At 39.4% G+C, this 16861-nt stretch overlaps 1 protein-coding gene across 1 annotated transcript in view; it reads left to right on the top strand.

The window, feature by feature from the left end:
• Window positions 1-16861, top strand: part of TTC6 (tetratricopeptide repeat domain 6) — a 2436149-nt gene that overhangs the window by 2029823 nt on the left and 389465 nt on the right. Inside the window, exon 19 of the mRNA XM_044074245.1 lies at window positions 5819-6029. Coding sequence (XP_043930180.1) covers window positions 5819-6029 — 211 coding nt within the window. The remainder of the gene's footprint in view (window positions 1-5818; window positions 6030-16861) is intronic.

Below are 16861 nucleotides of genomic sequence, written 5' to 3'. Positions count from 1 at the left end.
CAGTAGATCGTGTAGCACACAGTATAGCCTACAGATAACACTGCATGCTTTAAACATTGTGATTTTTGTTTTTTTATTAACAGTACTACTACCCAAATGTCATTGCCCATACTTGTGGTCTGTATGCTGCCTCTTTGGCTGTGCAAGTTGTAAACTATATACTGCTTCTTTGCCTGTTCATCCACGTACCTTGCATGAGCTTGCTGCATGAGGTCCAGTGCTACTGCCAACAGCTGGCCACCATCATTATTGTCACTAGTGAATGAAACAATACCAAGAGCTTCACTGCCTTCCTGTGGTAGTTATGTGCCTGATCAACACATGATCATGTTGTGCAGAATGCAGCACTTGCAAAATATCGTGCATACAGCAACAGGGTCATACTGATGTCACCCCTAGACTCATTCAGGCAATGGAAACAGGCTTTCAGCAGATCAAACACTTGCTTAATGACAGTCCATGTCTGGAACAGGGTGGTACTTAAGCATTTCTCAGCAACTCCCCTGGAGTTATGGACTTGTGTTATTAACCAAGGTTCAAGTGGATAATCTGCAGTATCTGGAAAGGAAAAATGGGGGGGCTTAACAAAGAAAGGGGGTTTACTACTAAGCAATACATTTCCCAAAGTATACCTATGGACATTACTATAAATAGAAGAAATTTGCACTTACCAACAAAGTAACCATGGAGTATGGGGAATGGTAGCTGTTCCTGTTTTGATACCATTACCCACAGTGGTCTAGATGGGATCCTAATGGCAACATGAGTGCAATTTATTGCACCAAATACTTCAAGAAAATGTGCTTCTTAGAAGGCATGCTTTGTGCTCTCTCCTGATGTAACACAGGCAGAGAAATGTACTGACCCACACAAGACAAGAGTATGTCGAAGAAATGCAGAAACCTGAGGAATACCCGACATCCCTCCAATTTGTCTGTGAAAGGTCCCTATGGCAAGTATAAGTTGTGGTTATACATACACTGGTATTCAAGGTATAGGAAGACCGAGCATCCCAGTCTTTGTGTGGGAGCTGTACAAACTCACTAAAGCCTGTAATATATCCCTGTCCACTCTAAATCTATCAATTGCTGGATCAACAAAGTTAAAATGACTTAGTCTTTGCCAATATCTGCTCTGTCTTGACCAGTGAGCACTGCTGGGCACCTGTGGTTTTGATACAGCCAAGAAAAGCAGCTCACAGCAGGAGATAGACAAGCTAGCAGCTACAGCAAGCATCTTTGCTGATTGCAAAGTAGGTAGAAAATAGCAACTTAACCTTTTATAAGACATTTGTGCATGGAGTCAAGACACACAAAAAAGCAACTATGAATTGAACTGAGGTGGGAAAGCTGTGTAAAATAGTAGCAGAATTTTCACCCAGTCTTTATTTACATGTCATTATAGCCTCAAAAGCACAAGTTCTTTCCTTACATATGAAATTTGCTGTGACTAAGTTTAGTTAGTGTCTATGAATTGTGCCTGCGCTGCACTAAGGTGCAGCCAGCCCAAAATCTTGCTATGCCTAAGTGCAACGACTATGGTTACTACTCTGGCAAAAACTGTTGATCTTGAGTGCTCTTTACTTCAGTCATGGTTACTGTTATATCTAACTGAATATTTGCCAATACAGAAGTGCTGATGACAGTTATTCAGTATACAAAACAGGAGGGAGGAAAACATTGCTGAAGTACTGGTGATCAAATACAAAGATCATTTTTTTTCTTCTCAGACAGATATGTATGAGAAAAAAAAGTATTTTTCTCTGTAGGTTATAGCTCAGAATATTGGTGTGAAGAGGCATATCAGCAAACAATAAGGAAAAAGCTAATATCCAGCAGTACAGCTATATGCCTATTATAAATGCTTTTTTATACAGGCAAAATAGCATGATAATCTTGGACAAAATAGTTTTAATGACGCAAGCATACATAAGGCACTTCATTTCCACAACAGGAAGCTCCATAAGAAACTGTTATGAGTCATAGTACCAAAATGTGAAAGTAGAAGATAAAAGTTTGCAGTCATTGCCACCTGGTGATATCACATAGAAGATATCCTTCTTTATTATACAAGTCATGCTATGGTACATTAATTTTACTGAATATTAGCCAAAAAATGTTACCATACTCCATTTAAAACAAATGCGTTCTTCCTTTGAAGTTAATCAATTCCACTTGCAAGTCATTTCAAGACAATAAAAATGTTTAGTACTATTTGATGGTAAGCCTTCTGTTCCAGTGCCTCGGGATTTGTTTTGTGAAACTGCTTCATTCTTAGTCTGCTTTATGATCAGTACAAGCAGTTTGTCTTACAAAATAGCATCTACCGAGTGTACCATTAGCTAACACCATAATTTGTCATTGCATGCACATTACACAAGTCTGTGTTAGTATGACTAAGTGCAATTCTGAAAGGTACCACTTCATTTAGTCTGAAAAAATATGTAGTGCAATAGTATGAAACAAAGATGTCCAACACTGTCATAAGTAATACCTGTATAAAAGATGAAAAGGAACACAAAGCAAAAGGTGCTTTTTCAGAAGGCAGACTATTAACCATTATCTCAGGAGGCTCCTCTAATTTATTTTTTCTTTCTATATATTTAAAACTACTTCTTAAAACCTGAATTATATTAAAGCAGTTTCATTTTGATAAAGTCTGAAAACAATTACTGTGCTGTATATTATGTCTTTAATTTAACTATACTTCATTTATATATAGTTATACAGACATGTATTATTTATTAATTTATTTTTATTTGATATTTGTTAACCAGGTTGGTCCAACTGAGCTAGAAGCAGCCCACTTTCAGTGGAGACCCAAGGAGAAAAGCTCCAGGAAGTTACATACAAAAATACCATAGAACATATAAAACTGTACTTTAAGTTATACAATCTAGTAAAATAATATAGTAAAACAAGGAATATGCACAAAAAAGTTAAGCAAACTACAGTTACCATAAACAAATAGAATGAGATAAATTTGACAGAATCTGGCAAATGCATAGTTTGACAGTAACTGGCAATATGGCAATATCAAATATGCACAATATGTATTAGCAGATGATGCATGAAATGCACAGTGTATATGTATATGTATGTATATATATATATATATATATATATATATATATATATATATATATATATATTTTTTTTTTTTTTTTTGGACTTGATACATAGTAGTCACAGTACAATATGAGTATAGCTACTTAGAACTGTGAGCAAGGCAGATTCATCAGAAAGGTAGACATAACGTTATTAGAGAGGAAGAGAAGTGAGTTAAAATAGAGAGAAAAGGATTGAGAGAAGAAGGGGGTGTCATGTAGGACCCTAGCAAGGGCAGATTAGTTGCTTTTTGAACTGGTTTGTATTTGGGATGTTTATAATAGAGTTAGGAAGTTTGTTCTAGGCTAAGGACAGATTGTAGCTGTAAAGTAGTTTACCAATGTTTTTGTTGGGTTTATGTATGTTGAGGAGTTGTCGTTCAGAGCTTCTGACATATATACATGTTATATATAAGCAGTTCTTACAGACAATTTACATTCATGGTTCATATACTGCTTACATAGATTTTATACGTGCACTCCTCAGGCATGTATACAACCTATACCTGACACAAAATACTATGCCCTCAGTCTAGAAAACTGTCATAGTTAACTCACTTCCAAATCAGACCATCTCCTTCAATCCATCACATAACTGGCTAATTTTCATTCTTCCTGTCCCTAAGGAAAATTATAGAGAAATTCATTTACACACAAATAATGGAATACATCAGCCAATGCTATCTTATTTCATACATACAACATGGCTTTTAGTCTGGGTCCAATACATTAACACAAAATTTGGATTCTCAAAGATGAAATCCTTTTAGGCATGAACAAAGGCTAGCTGACAGACACATCTGTGAGTTAGTGGATCACAAATTTATTTTTAAATTACCTACATGAAGTTGGGAATTAACCCAGATACCATTCTATGGCTCCAAAGCTATCTGTCTAACCAGCACTTTACTGTCATTGTCTCTTTCAGCTAGTCACAGAAAAGGTGTCCCACAAGGCTGTATCCTTCCATCCTCCTGTTCTCCACCTCTGTCAATAAATTTCCCCTTGATCACCCCTGCCTTCCTCTGCTGCTTTATAAAGATGACATGGCTGCATTCCAGTCAAATCTGTCCTTCTCAGCATCCCTAAAAGAAATGTACAGCGCAGTGGTGCAGCAGTAGCATTGTCACCTCACAGTAAGAGGTTCTCCGGTTTGATTTTAGGCTGGGGTGCCTTGTGTGTGGAGTCTGCATGTCCTCCCTGCATTTGTGTGGGTTTTCTCCAGCTGCTCCAGTTTCCTCCCATGTTCCAAAGACGTGTCTGGAGCATCTGGACTTTCCTGGTTAACAAATGTTAAAAAATAAATAAAAAATGTCAGGCTGATTTTATCTCGGTTATACGATGGATTGAAAACAAAAACCTACTACTTAACCCATCAAAAAACAAAACAAAACATGTTTTTTGGTACCATACAGAAGCTTCACAAAACTCATTCACAGCTACAAATATTTGATCATAACAACACTCCCTTAGAAAACACTAGCACTTTTAAATACTTATGTCTATGGTTAGACTAGTGTCCCAGCTTCACTTTCCAGCTCAACAAAACCAGGATTAAGGTTAACTCTCTACTGTTCTTGGCCAGCAAACTGTCTCCATTTCTATTCAATGCATCCAGATCAGCCATGAGTAAAGTCGTCCTCCTCTCTCATCTGGAGTTACTCCTCCCTTTGGTTACATCTCCTTCAAAGACAAATGTCACACACTAACATTCACTCAGCAATGAAACCTGCAAGTTCATCACTCAGTTCCCTAAGCATGAACACCACGGCAAAACCATAGAAAAGGCAAAATGACTTCAAATTAAGCATAGAACTGACTTCCTATTGGGCTCCAAACTATTCAGACCAAGCAGTCTTCTCCTTAGTAGCTTAACTTATATGACATCCCTATCCTACAACCTCCGGAATCATGATCATTCAGCTCCCTTTCTACCAGTCCCAAAAACAAGATTCACTGCATAGATTACTGCTTGTCTGTTTTTAGTCCCGGACTCCATGAATCTATTCCCTTTTATCTTAAAGAGATATCTCCATACCCAGTCTTCCAGACACAACTAAAGACTCCTCTGCTGAAACTTGTTAAATGCCGCTGTTATGCCGCATTACATAACCGCACCATATTCTGCCACTGTTTAATAACTTTGTTCTCTCTAGATCTCTCTGATTGTATAGCAAACCTAAGATTTGACTCTCTTCCATATAGTGTATATAACTTCTTCACAATGCATACGCTCATTTTAACTTTAATCAGCTGTATAATGTGGACAGCTAACTGTACTTACCTTACTGTGGTATTACTGTAGTCTTCCTGTATACATTGTACTGCACTGTCATTTTCACACTATTGTATACATTAATTATAGTGCTGTACTTTTCCCTGGACTGAGACAGAAATTAATGGTTAGTGATCAGTGTTCTTCCCTGGTTTACAAATTCAAGTAATACTTTCTTTAAAACAAATTAGCCTCACACCATTTATAATCTTCTTTTGTAACAGTGTTTAAATTTTTTCATAAAATGTTCCATTTGTTTCCCTTAGCTTCTTCTGTTAGAGTGGATGCATGATGCAGTTCTTCATGCCAAATTGTAAATATCAGCTGGACGATAGACACCAAAACCATGATCTTTGTTACTTTAAATTGAAACTAGTAGTAGCTTTATCGTTACATTAAATGTGTATGTAAAATGAATCCTATCTCTGTTTTATTAGGCTTGAGGAGTTTGAAAAAGCAGTGGATGCTTTCAGTCAGGCACTTAAGCTGAATCCTTTCTGTGTTGACTCCTGTGTTGGACGTGGGAATTCATATATGGAGTATGGTCATGAATCTGGCACAAAACAAGCACAGAAAGACTTTCTGAGAGCTCTGCATTTGGATCCCAGATGTCTGAAGGCCAGAATCAATATGGGGTACAACTTACAGGTAGGAAATGCAGTGATAATTTCTAAAATGTTAATGTAATCATATCACTGAAAATAATTAAGCTCCATACTTCCTAGCTGTGAGTGTGCCTTGGAATATATGCAGTATTATAATATACTTTATTTGTAGTTAATGAATTGTCTGTAATTTTGCCCCACAGCTAAGTATCAGATAGAAATAACATGAAATGGCATTAGCTTCTCTTGTTGATGTTCATCATTCTCACTGCTGTAGCGCAGTAGCCTGTGACTATATGGGCTGTATCTTGTTCAGAATACAACAACCGGCCAGCTTCACAAAGCTCTGGCTGCTTCCCACATCAACACTCTGACTGCTGAATGGCTGGCCGTTTAATACTTTCTTGCTGCCTCAAGAGGAGGCAAATCTGTTTGCTCACTGTTTGGCTTCGCTTCAAGCTTCATTTCTGGCAGATGAGTCCCCAAAGTGGAGTCCTTCCACACAGATATTAATGCTATTTTAAGAAAATATTTATATATTTTATTTGCTGACTAAATGCAGTATTCCCACTTTAAGAAACCTAATATTTTTGCAGTATCAAAATTTTCTGTCAGGGACCACTATTTTTAGAACAGGGCTTATATTTATGTGTTGCAGAATAATTCTGTAGTAAAAGTGTACTGCCTTTGAAAGGTTTTATTATGTGCATAGGTAAGTATCAGAAGTATATTACAGGGCTGGAAACGTATTTTTAGTTGGATGCTTACATACACTTTATAACAACTTGCTTTCAGTTCTTTCTGTTAAGGCATTTCAGAAAAGGGGCTTTCAGTCCTGACAAGGATTTCTGTGTAGTATTGTTTGGAGAAGAGTGTGTTCTAGTTGTGAACACTTGTCTGACAACATATCTTTTGATCAACTCATTCAAGCAGTAATTACTGACAATCAGGCTTGTCTTCAACTGCACCTGGGATACTTGACTCTGTTCCTGCTGTACGTAAAAAAAAAATAAAAACACACATTAAGGAGCACTTGCTGCCACTGCAGGCTCAGACAGTGCTTAAAGCTATTAGTGGGTCCTTCTGTAGTGGCTGGCCATTGTTTCTCAGACTACACACTTATTACTGCGGGTTCCTCTGCTGTAGCCTCTTCAGCCAATATGGATTTGGGGGTCACCACATCCTCTACCACTGTTCTGTCCAGTTTAGGCATGGGAGTGCAATCTTCTTAGGGTCTGTGAGATATTCCAGGAGGTACTTCTCATGGTGGCAATGAAAAGGAACCTCTTGCTAGGTGTGAAGAGTCATCTCATAGGTGATCTTCTTCCAGGAAGGTCCTTGCAAAGAAAAAACAAAGGGTTAGACATTGCTAGTCTGATAACATAGTGTTTGTTTGTAAACATGATATCTTAAGCTTACCCAGTAAGAAACTCAGAAATCCTTACAAGAGTGTAATTTCAATAGAGAAATTCCTGAGGAAAGTTTGTCAGAAAATTCTGACATTGACAGATACACGACGACTTCTGGAGATTCCCAAGCCCAAAACTCTGATTCTGAAGTAATATGGTTCTCCCAGCCTACTTTGAAGGAATTTTCATTTTCAGAAACTATTTTCTGAGCAAATTAGGTATCTTTTTGTGAACAAATGAATGTTCTCCCTGAACTGAGGAGATAATATGATATGTTGCAAGTGGATGTGCCACATACTGTAGCCATCCCTCCTATTTTGCCATCCTTAGAAGATTTATTTAATGCTGCCTGTAATAAATTTGACTGTCAACATTCAGTTCCTAAAAAAGTGAAATAGACTTTTTAAAATACCTCAAGATAAATTATTGATTTCTCATCTTAGATCTGATCCAGCTTACATTTTGTCCTCTATCAGCTGGAGATAGATTTTTAGTCAATACTAATCCTTATTTTGGAGATAAAGAAAGTAAGGTATTGGACAGACATGGTAAGATCATTTTCTCTTCTTCCACATTAGAATACAAAATTCTTAAATACCAAACGCATATGTGGAAATTTATTCTTAGGTGTGTAAACAGTTTCAGGGAACACTTGGCTACACTTCCTTAAGAAGTTAGCTCCTATCTAAATCCCATTGTTTATAATCTGTCCCAAGTATTTAAACATGCCTTGAAGAATGTGTATGAGTGTGTAGATACTGTGTCTAGGGTTGCACTTCTGCTACATTTTTGAGGAGTTATGCCTGGGTACATAATCACAAGTCTCCCGTTACAAATCTCTCAGATTCTCTAGTCCCTTTAAAAGGCAAAATAAGTAATCCCTGCCACCTCCTGGCAAATAGGGAACAAACAGAGATGGCAGAAGGAGCACTACAAAATTAGGGATCCTTTCAGGAAAAAGGGACAGTTTAAGCCTTCAGAATGACTATGCCTGCATTCTGCTTTCCCCTTCTCCTTTTATCCCAATTTCTCTACATATGTTCCAATAACTCGCTCTCAAAATTTCCCTTTGACAATAGATTGTATCAGACTTTTGGATGATAAAAGTGGTTCAGGAGGGTTATAGCTGGCATGGATACAGTCCTCCTTTCAAGGAAATTCCTTCCCATCCTTTGAACCAGAGTTTTTTTTGTCAGATTCTTCAACACTTCCTTGACCCTAGGAGATGTATAACCAATATCTTTAGATCAAAGGGGGTGTAGAGCTTTTACTCCAGAATGTTTCTGGTTCCAAAGAAAGAGCTTTCATGGAGACAAGTTCTAGATCTTTCTTTTCTCAGTCTGTTTGTGAAAGTATCAAAATTCAAAATGCTAGCCCTTCAGAGTTTGTTACATGTCACCCCTATTTTGAGTTTTATGGTAACTTTAGGTCTAAAGGATTCTTAACATTACATACCCATGGCCACAGCCTTCAAGAAATTTCTCAGATTCTCTGTGTCTGACTCACATCTTCAGTTCTTTTCATTACCTTTTGGGTTATTTGCAGCTCCAGAGGTATTTACAAAATGTCTATCTTCAGTAATAGCTCATTGCAGACTGATAGGCATTTGCATATTTCCTTATTTAGATGACTTACTTATTTTTGCAGTCTTTTGCCTTATATCAAGAGTCATAACATGGGTTTCTTCTCTTCTTACCAAACTGTGGTTCTAGATAAATGTTTAAAAATCCTTCTTAATTTTGCCACGTGGTTGTGTTTTGAGGCTGCCTTCTTGAGACTTCTCTTTAAAAGACTTTTCTTACCCAGGAGAGGATGAAGTTTTGTCTGGAAACTTTATTGAGCTTCTGCAATCAGTTACAGACTCCAGCAAGAGAATATCTGAGGATCTTAGGGTTCATGGCTTCTATAATTTTTATGTTTCCTTTCACCAGGTTACATATGAGTAAAATTCAGCAGCTTAAAAAAAAATACATGGACCCAACATTCCAATTCTTTACAATTTCAGATTCCAATTTTTGGGCTTAGTTAAAAAGGAACTGCACAGGTGGAGACAGCAAATGGCTCACAATCCAGGTCTCCCCTTATTTTCCTGCTGTTCCCAAGTCAGTCTTAAGTTCATATGCCTCAGATTTTGCTTGAGGAACAGTTTCAGTGGGAATGATGAGCATAATACAGTTATGTAGTTTGCACTTACTGTAACCATTGATGTTTAAATTCCTCCATCCCCCTACTTCTGTATATAGTTAGTTGTTGGGATATGAAGTTGATTACTGTTTATATGTTTTAAAGGTTCTGGATGAGTAAGCTCTGTCTCTCTGTATGGGCAGGAAAAGTCCTGAAGTTTTCTAGACTCGGACTACTAATTTCCCTCTAAGGGGCTAGCCAGTCAACAGTCAGAGTGTAGGTGTGGGAGGAGGCCAGAGCTTGATGAAGCTGGACAGTTGGTGTATTCTGGGCAGCCTGCAAACCATATAGCCAAAGGCCAAAGGCTACTGCAACAGTGAAGAATTTAAAGATCTATGGTTACGGTAAGTGAATTTACATAACTGTACTTTTTTCATACACAATTCCAAATAAAAGTATCTAGAATATATCTACATATCGCAGGAAATAGGCATATTGCAAGAGAGTGTTTATTTTTAATTGTGTAGTAGACTTGTAAGAAAACATGACAATATTTGTTCAAAATATATATCTTTTGGCTATGCCTTTGCCTTTCTACAACTTGCAGTGGCAACGGTGTTAGTAATATATAATAGCAGGAGTTGAATGGGTACGACTCCCCCAAACACACATACTCATACACACTTAGGAACTTAGTATGATTTTTCCATGAATAAAGAAATATTTTTTGGGGGAGGGTATTTTTTAATAAACTGCAGTCCATTATCTTGTAATCTTTTCTTTGACCATGAATCAATTTTAATTGAAACAGCACCTTTTCCTTTATTTTACAGATACTGGATGGTTGAAAAAAATGCGAATTTTCTAAAATTGATGCCGAATCCAACATTTAACCCATTCCTGTTTGTCTTTATAATGTGTATACAGTAATCATAATATTGTATTGTATGCTTAGTTCAACAACCAAGGCACAAAACTACAGTGACTCTAAATTATTTGTGAGATAGAGATGTACAGTACTGCATGGCAATACAATAGCAAGAAAAAAAGTCAAGTTGTTCAAATAAGTGTGGTCATGCTTTCAGAAGTAGTTGATGACCAGAACTTGACAGAGGTTTGGGATGCATGGCTAGGCTTAAAAAGGCCCTGTTGGTTATTAATGACTGCATGCCTGTTAGACATTGTTTCATGGAAACATTCTGACCAGTTGAGTATCTGTAAGCCACCCACTTCAGTGTCAGATTATGATCCAGAATACAAATACTTTGTCCTTCAAGGAACTATTTTGATTGGATACACCTTTCCTCTATTAGACAATACAAAAATATATACAAATAGGATACAAATTTTAAAAATCCAGTCCTTTTTCTGTTTTCAAGTCTAGTCTGAAACTACATTTTCTACTAATGTACATTTACCATTGTTAGCAGCACGTCAACCATTTTCATATCCATTTTTTTGGGGGATGGGGGGGGGTAAAAACCTTCCCAAATCCTATGTTGTTCAAGGCCATTCTAATTACTGAACCACATTAAAGCAAATGTGTCAGTTTAATTGCTTTCTTAAGTCATTTTGTTGAACATTGATTTTTCAGTTAAAATACATCTGTTACACTATGCTAACTTCTTTTCAGCTGGAGAACCAGTTTAGACCCTACCAAGTCCTTTTGCTATGCTATTGATGTTCATCATTAGATCAAAGTAGCAACAAGTTATAAGGGATGTACCTTGCCAGTGACCAGACATCGAGCCAATATACAAAAGTTTCAGGGCACCTATCTTGTGCTCAGTATGTCTGTTGTAGTACGAGGATTTGCTGATATATAAAGTGGATGCACGGATACCAGTATTCAAAACTTTCTTATCAATGAAGAGTTGTAATTTTTTTATCTTAATTCAAGCAGAAGGGGAAAATGCGCTTTTTTGTAGACTAATCCCGTACAAGCATTACCACATGGCCTGCATCTTTTGTCCGGGGGGTTTAGATAACATCCATTTCTGTGTCATTTGTTTTTCCTTTACTCCAGAGACCATTCACAGTCAGCTTGGTCTCTGTTTAGAAAACTAATGTCTCAAACCCTTGCTTGATCCTCCATAGCTACTGAATCATCTTTGTCAGATGTCTCTCTTCAGGCAAAAAATAAGAAGAAAGCCACTATAGAGGGTGTTGAAAGAGCTCTTTTTTCATTCAGTCTCACTTTCGCAGACTGGGTCCAGTTAATACAATGTGGCTGTCTTAGAGCCCTTGCACCATCATTCTGATTTTCCTGATCCCTGTGGTGCTGCTTCATGGGAAGCTGCTATGAGTAAGGAGTTAGGCATGCACATTTAGAATATACATCAGAAATCTGCCAAGAAGGAAGAAAAACATTTTCTCTTGCCTGAAGAAATGGACACTATACTTCATGTCCTAGTAAGAAAGGAGTTAGCTTGCCTCCTCATGGAGGCACAGACATCTGAAATGTCTAAAACAATTAAGCTGGATGCTCTCAAAAAACAAGCACCTTCCGCCTTCCACTCCAACTAATGTCAAGTGGTCCCAAGATAACTGGTACAATTTCTTTTTAGAGATTATCTGTCTCTAAAATACTCAACACCAGTTTCCTCTCATTCTAACAGAAAAATGTCCCCCTCTTCTGAGGAAGAGTTTCTTTCTGACTTAGAATAGCAAGTGTTAGACTATTCATCTTAGGTCTCCTCTCTAGTCCCATATGAGTTAGCATTTGAGAAAGATATCTCTTTTGAATCTTCTGTTGAGATTTCATTTTCTAACATGGTTTCCAGAATGAAAGACCTGATTAAATGGGATGGAAGAGAGTTTCCAGAAAGTCCGTAGAACTGTTATGACCTTCTTAATGCTGATTCTGCAAAACTACTGGCAATTCCATCTGCCAAGCTACTGCCAATTTCATCTGTTCTTGGGGCTTTGAAGGATGCTTTTAATTCTACGTGTTCTTCTCCTGGTGCACAATCTCATGCACCCAAAAAACATACAAGCTATATTAGGTGCCTAAGTTACATAAAGACATCTTTAGAAATCCTCAAGTAGATCCTGCTTTCATTTCTATGGATGAGGATGGAGCTTCTAAACACTTGGCCTCTTCCAGTCCCATTCCCAGTGATGAATATCGCAGGGCATTTGATAGATGTAGCAAGAAAGTCTATACTTCTTCAAATCTGGCCTTCAGAGCTGTTAATTTTAAGCCCATACACCTCATTCCTCCTTACTATGTTCTCAGATGTGCAATGAATACCTGTCTGCTTTGTATTCCAAATCTTTTCTGACAAACATGCTTTTACCTGCCTCTTAGATCCCAAAACATACCATAAAGTGTAACCATGATGCAGTTTGTGGAGTTTCTAGAGTTGTAGTCACAGGATCCATAATGCATAGATATGCCTGGCTTAGGTTACAAAGTCTCCCTGAGAATATTATATCCCAGATTCTCTATGTAGTCTGGCCCAGAAATTGTAGTTTATTGGCCTTTTGGGCAGTTTTTCTATCTCTTTCAACTTTCTGGTTTAAAAACCCACGTTTGCACTTTTTTCCCACCTGTCCTGTAACTAGTCTAGTCCAGATACAGATTTGCTGTATCCAGGACTGTTTGTAAGTTTCTGAGCAGTGTCAAAGTCTGCTCTTCAATTTTTCCCTTAGATCTACTAGTTCTCTCCTCTCCTGCACTTTTACTAGCTTATTAATCTAGCACTTTACCAGACTTCTTGTAGCAATTATTGTAGCACACAAAAGTGCTACCAGCACTAAACGTTCTACAAGGAAACAGCTCCAGTACTTTTTATTAATGCCTACCCCTCCAGGCATGTCTAAAGGTCAGATCCCTGTGCTTTCTCCTATTAACCCGGTGAACTTGGGCATCCTGAGGCAATGTAGCAACTGCCTCATGTACACTGGCAACCCTCTCCTCTTACCTCCCAACAGTCAGACTTGTGAGAGATGCACTTATATATCCAAATTGGAAGCCACGCACTTTCCAGCCAAGACTGGAATAGCTGGTCAAGAGGAGAAGGTCAACACTTGCACCACACCACATGGAACATATAACGCTCCAGAACACATGCCAGCACTGCCTTCACATAAAAACACAAACCGCACACCCATCTTTGTGGAGGCTCTCAATAAAAATGTACCCAAACAGCGGAGACCTCCAAGGCCGAAATGCACTCGACCACCACAATACAACACTAATCACGAGACACATAACTCTCCTAAACAGTGTGCCACTCAACCAAAGCCCCTAAGACAAAACAGCATGCCCAACACACTAGTCATAGGTGACTCGATAATGAGGCACACTGATGTCCCACTCACTAGGTTGAATAAGGAGAAAGTAACAGTCAGCTGCCTGTCAGGCGCTAGGATCCACCACATAACGCATGCACTCAGGTCCCTCAATAACAGGTACAAATATGACTCTGTCATTGTACATGTGGGTGTAAAGGACCTGAGATGTACCTCCCTGGACTACATAAAAAGAGACATGGAGGAGCTCCCTGATTATGTAGCCGAGGCGGCTATGACCCTAGCCCTGAGCAGCATCCTACCATCATACAGAATGATACCACACTTACAAGCAGAAAATGATTGATTTCAACAATTGGCTAAGTTTCTGGTGTCATTCTAAGGGGATCTGGTATCTGTCTGCCTGGGATGACATGATTGACAGACCTCGATGCTTTGCCAAAGATGGCCTGCATCTGTCACCCCTGGGCTTCTGTTTACTGGCCAGGGCTCTTTCCACCCCTACAGTGCCTTTTTTTAGGTGATGTTTCAAAGACCAAATTACCACCGTCATGCTGCTCAATGCTAGAAGTCTAAATCTCAAAATGCACTTGCTCGAAGCACTCCTTAAAATGGAGAACATCAACATGTGTGCTTTAACAGAGACCTGGTTTAAAGCAGCACAAAGCACCCCTGCACTACCAGGCTATAACTCATTCCACACCTTTCGGCCCCAGAACTTGTACCAAAGCTCCAAAGGCAGTGGTGTTTCCATATTCATAAAGGATGCGCACATCTCCAGACTGGTAGGCCAACATAACACATCTGAGATACTTCATGTGCAGCTAACATTGGGTAAGACAGCGATTCAGGCCCTAGCCTGCTATAGGTCCCCAACCATGTCCCAAAACTCACACTCCGTGTTCCTAAGCACCCTGGAGAATATTAAGGTCCAACCTAACACTCGCATACTGGGCAACTTCAACTACCCCTCCATTAACTGGCAAACTACTCATGTACCAATACACTTTCCCAATGTTTCCTGGAATTCATTAATTCCAATTCCCTGGACCAGCTCATTCTTACCCCCACTAGAGGTAGCAACATCCTTGACCTGGTCATTACTAACATGGGCGACCGTTGCTGTACACCACTAGTCAACTTCTCCCTGGTTAGATCTGACCACAAACTAATCACCTTGGAAATCCACCCCCCCCCCCCTGCAAAGGTAACCGCCATGAAAAACTTCTCCAAAGCTAACTTTGGGCTTCTGAAAACAGAGGTGGCTAACTTCACAAAACCCCTGCAAATGGAGATCAGTTGCATGACCACCAAATCATACAGCAATGCACTGTATGAACACATACACAAATGCATGGATCTTGACATACTCAAGAGAACCAAGACACTCTCCTCCAAAAAATGGAAGTCATTCTGGTGGTCCCATGCCATAAACAAACTTTACAACAGAAGTAGGAAACTGATGCGTAATAAGGTGAAGTCCCAAAACTGGAAAAACTCCCTTATCAGCCTCAACAAAAAGTTGAGATCCCTCATCAAATCCTCTAAAGCTAGCTATGAAAACAGAATTGCAGCAGATAGTAAAGACAACCACAAGGCCTTCTATAGCTATGTAAAGAATCTCCACTGTAATACCCAGATTTGCTCTGAGCTACTGCACAATGATACCTCCTATACCAAGCCAACAGATATTGCCAGTATACTGGCCGACAGATTCAGTGCTAACTTTACCCCTCTCTCCCCCCAAGGGACCAGTCACAATACCAGTAGATTGCCAGGCACCCTGTATTACTGCTGCACAGGTTAAAACAGCACTATCCAAGGCCAAGAATACAGCTTCTATGGGACCTGACAATATCCCTGCATGTGTTCTACATGAACTGCAGAGTGAACTGGCACCTCACCTGTGTGCCCTGTTCAATCACAGCCTCAACTCAGGCTTTGTCACTACCAAATGATGCACTGCTACAGTCATCCCTCTCCACAAAGGAGGAGTGACTACAGACCCTGGGAACTATCGCCCCCATTAACCTGATGAGTCTGATATGCAAAGCTATGGAATGCATCATCATGGACCTAATAAACAAGGATATAGGGAATCTCCAAACTCTGGATCCCACACAGTTTGGTTTTGTGAAGGGTAGATCATGCCTGCTCAACTTGGTCAACTTCTTTGAGTCAGTCATCAGAGCTTTGGATGAAGGCAAGGTGGTTCATACAGCCTACCTTGATCTGGCCAAGGCCTTTGACACCATTCCCCACTCAGGAATCATAGAAAAACTCACTAAGCTAGGCATCAACCCCTATATCACTAGGTGGGTTGCAAACTGGCTCACAGGTAGAACCCACAGTGTGAAAGTAGTGGAATGCAAGTCAGACTGCCAACCAGTCATGAGTAGAGTTCCACAGGGTTCGGTCCTGGGTCCTCTCCTGTTTGGTATCTACTTCTCTGAAGTCCAGGCCAACATGAAGGGACTCTGGCTGACAACATTTGCAGACGATTGCATGTTGGGAGCTATTATTAACTCCCCGAGTGATGTTGACATCCTGCAGAAAGGCCTCAGTGAGACCAGTGACTGGTGTCAGAACCATGGCCTTAAGCTCAATGCCAAAAAATGTGTCGTTATCCTCTTTGGAAAAAAAACCTAGTTCCCATGAATTACCACATCGATGGTAGTCCACTGAACACAGAAGGCGTTATAAAAGATCTGGGAACACAGGTTGACAACAGCCTCTCTTTTGACCACCACATTGCCACTGTGGTCAGAAAGTCCTTCTGTGTGGCACATCTCATTACTAAGGAGTTTGCATCCAGGAAGAAAGAGGTCATTGTCTCCCTCTACTCTTCCCTCATTAGGCCAATCATTGAGTACAATGCCCCATTTGGCATGTACCTCACTAAACACCTGCAGCAACTGAAGAGGCCGCAAATGTACCTCACAAAGAGTATCCTAGGCCTTAAACCTTTGTCCTACATGGACAGACTAAAAAAACTCCAGCTATTCTCTGTCTCATATCACCTACTTAGAGGCGATCTCTGCTTGACTTACAGTGCCATGTCTAACCCAACTCTGTTAGAAATGCT

This window comes from Protopterus annectens, chromosome 6.part0 (assembly GCF_019279795.1).
Source record: "Protopterus annectens isolate FY-2018-M chromosome 6.part0, PAN1.0, whole genome shotgun sequence".
In the NCBI taxonomy this organism is placed as follows: Eukaryota; Metazoa; Chordata; order Ceratodontiformes; family Protopteridae; genus Protopterus; species Protopterus annectens.
Note: the sequence above shows the minus strand (reverse complement) of the source record. Positions and strands in the feature narration are given on the sequence as shown.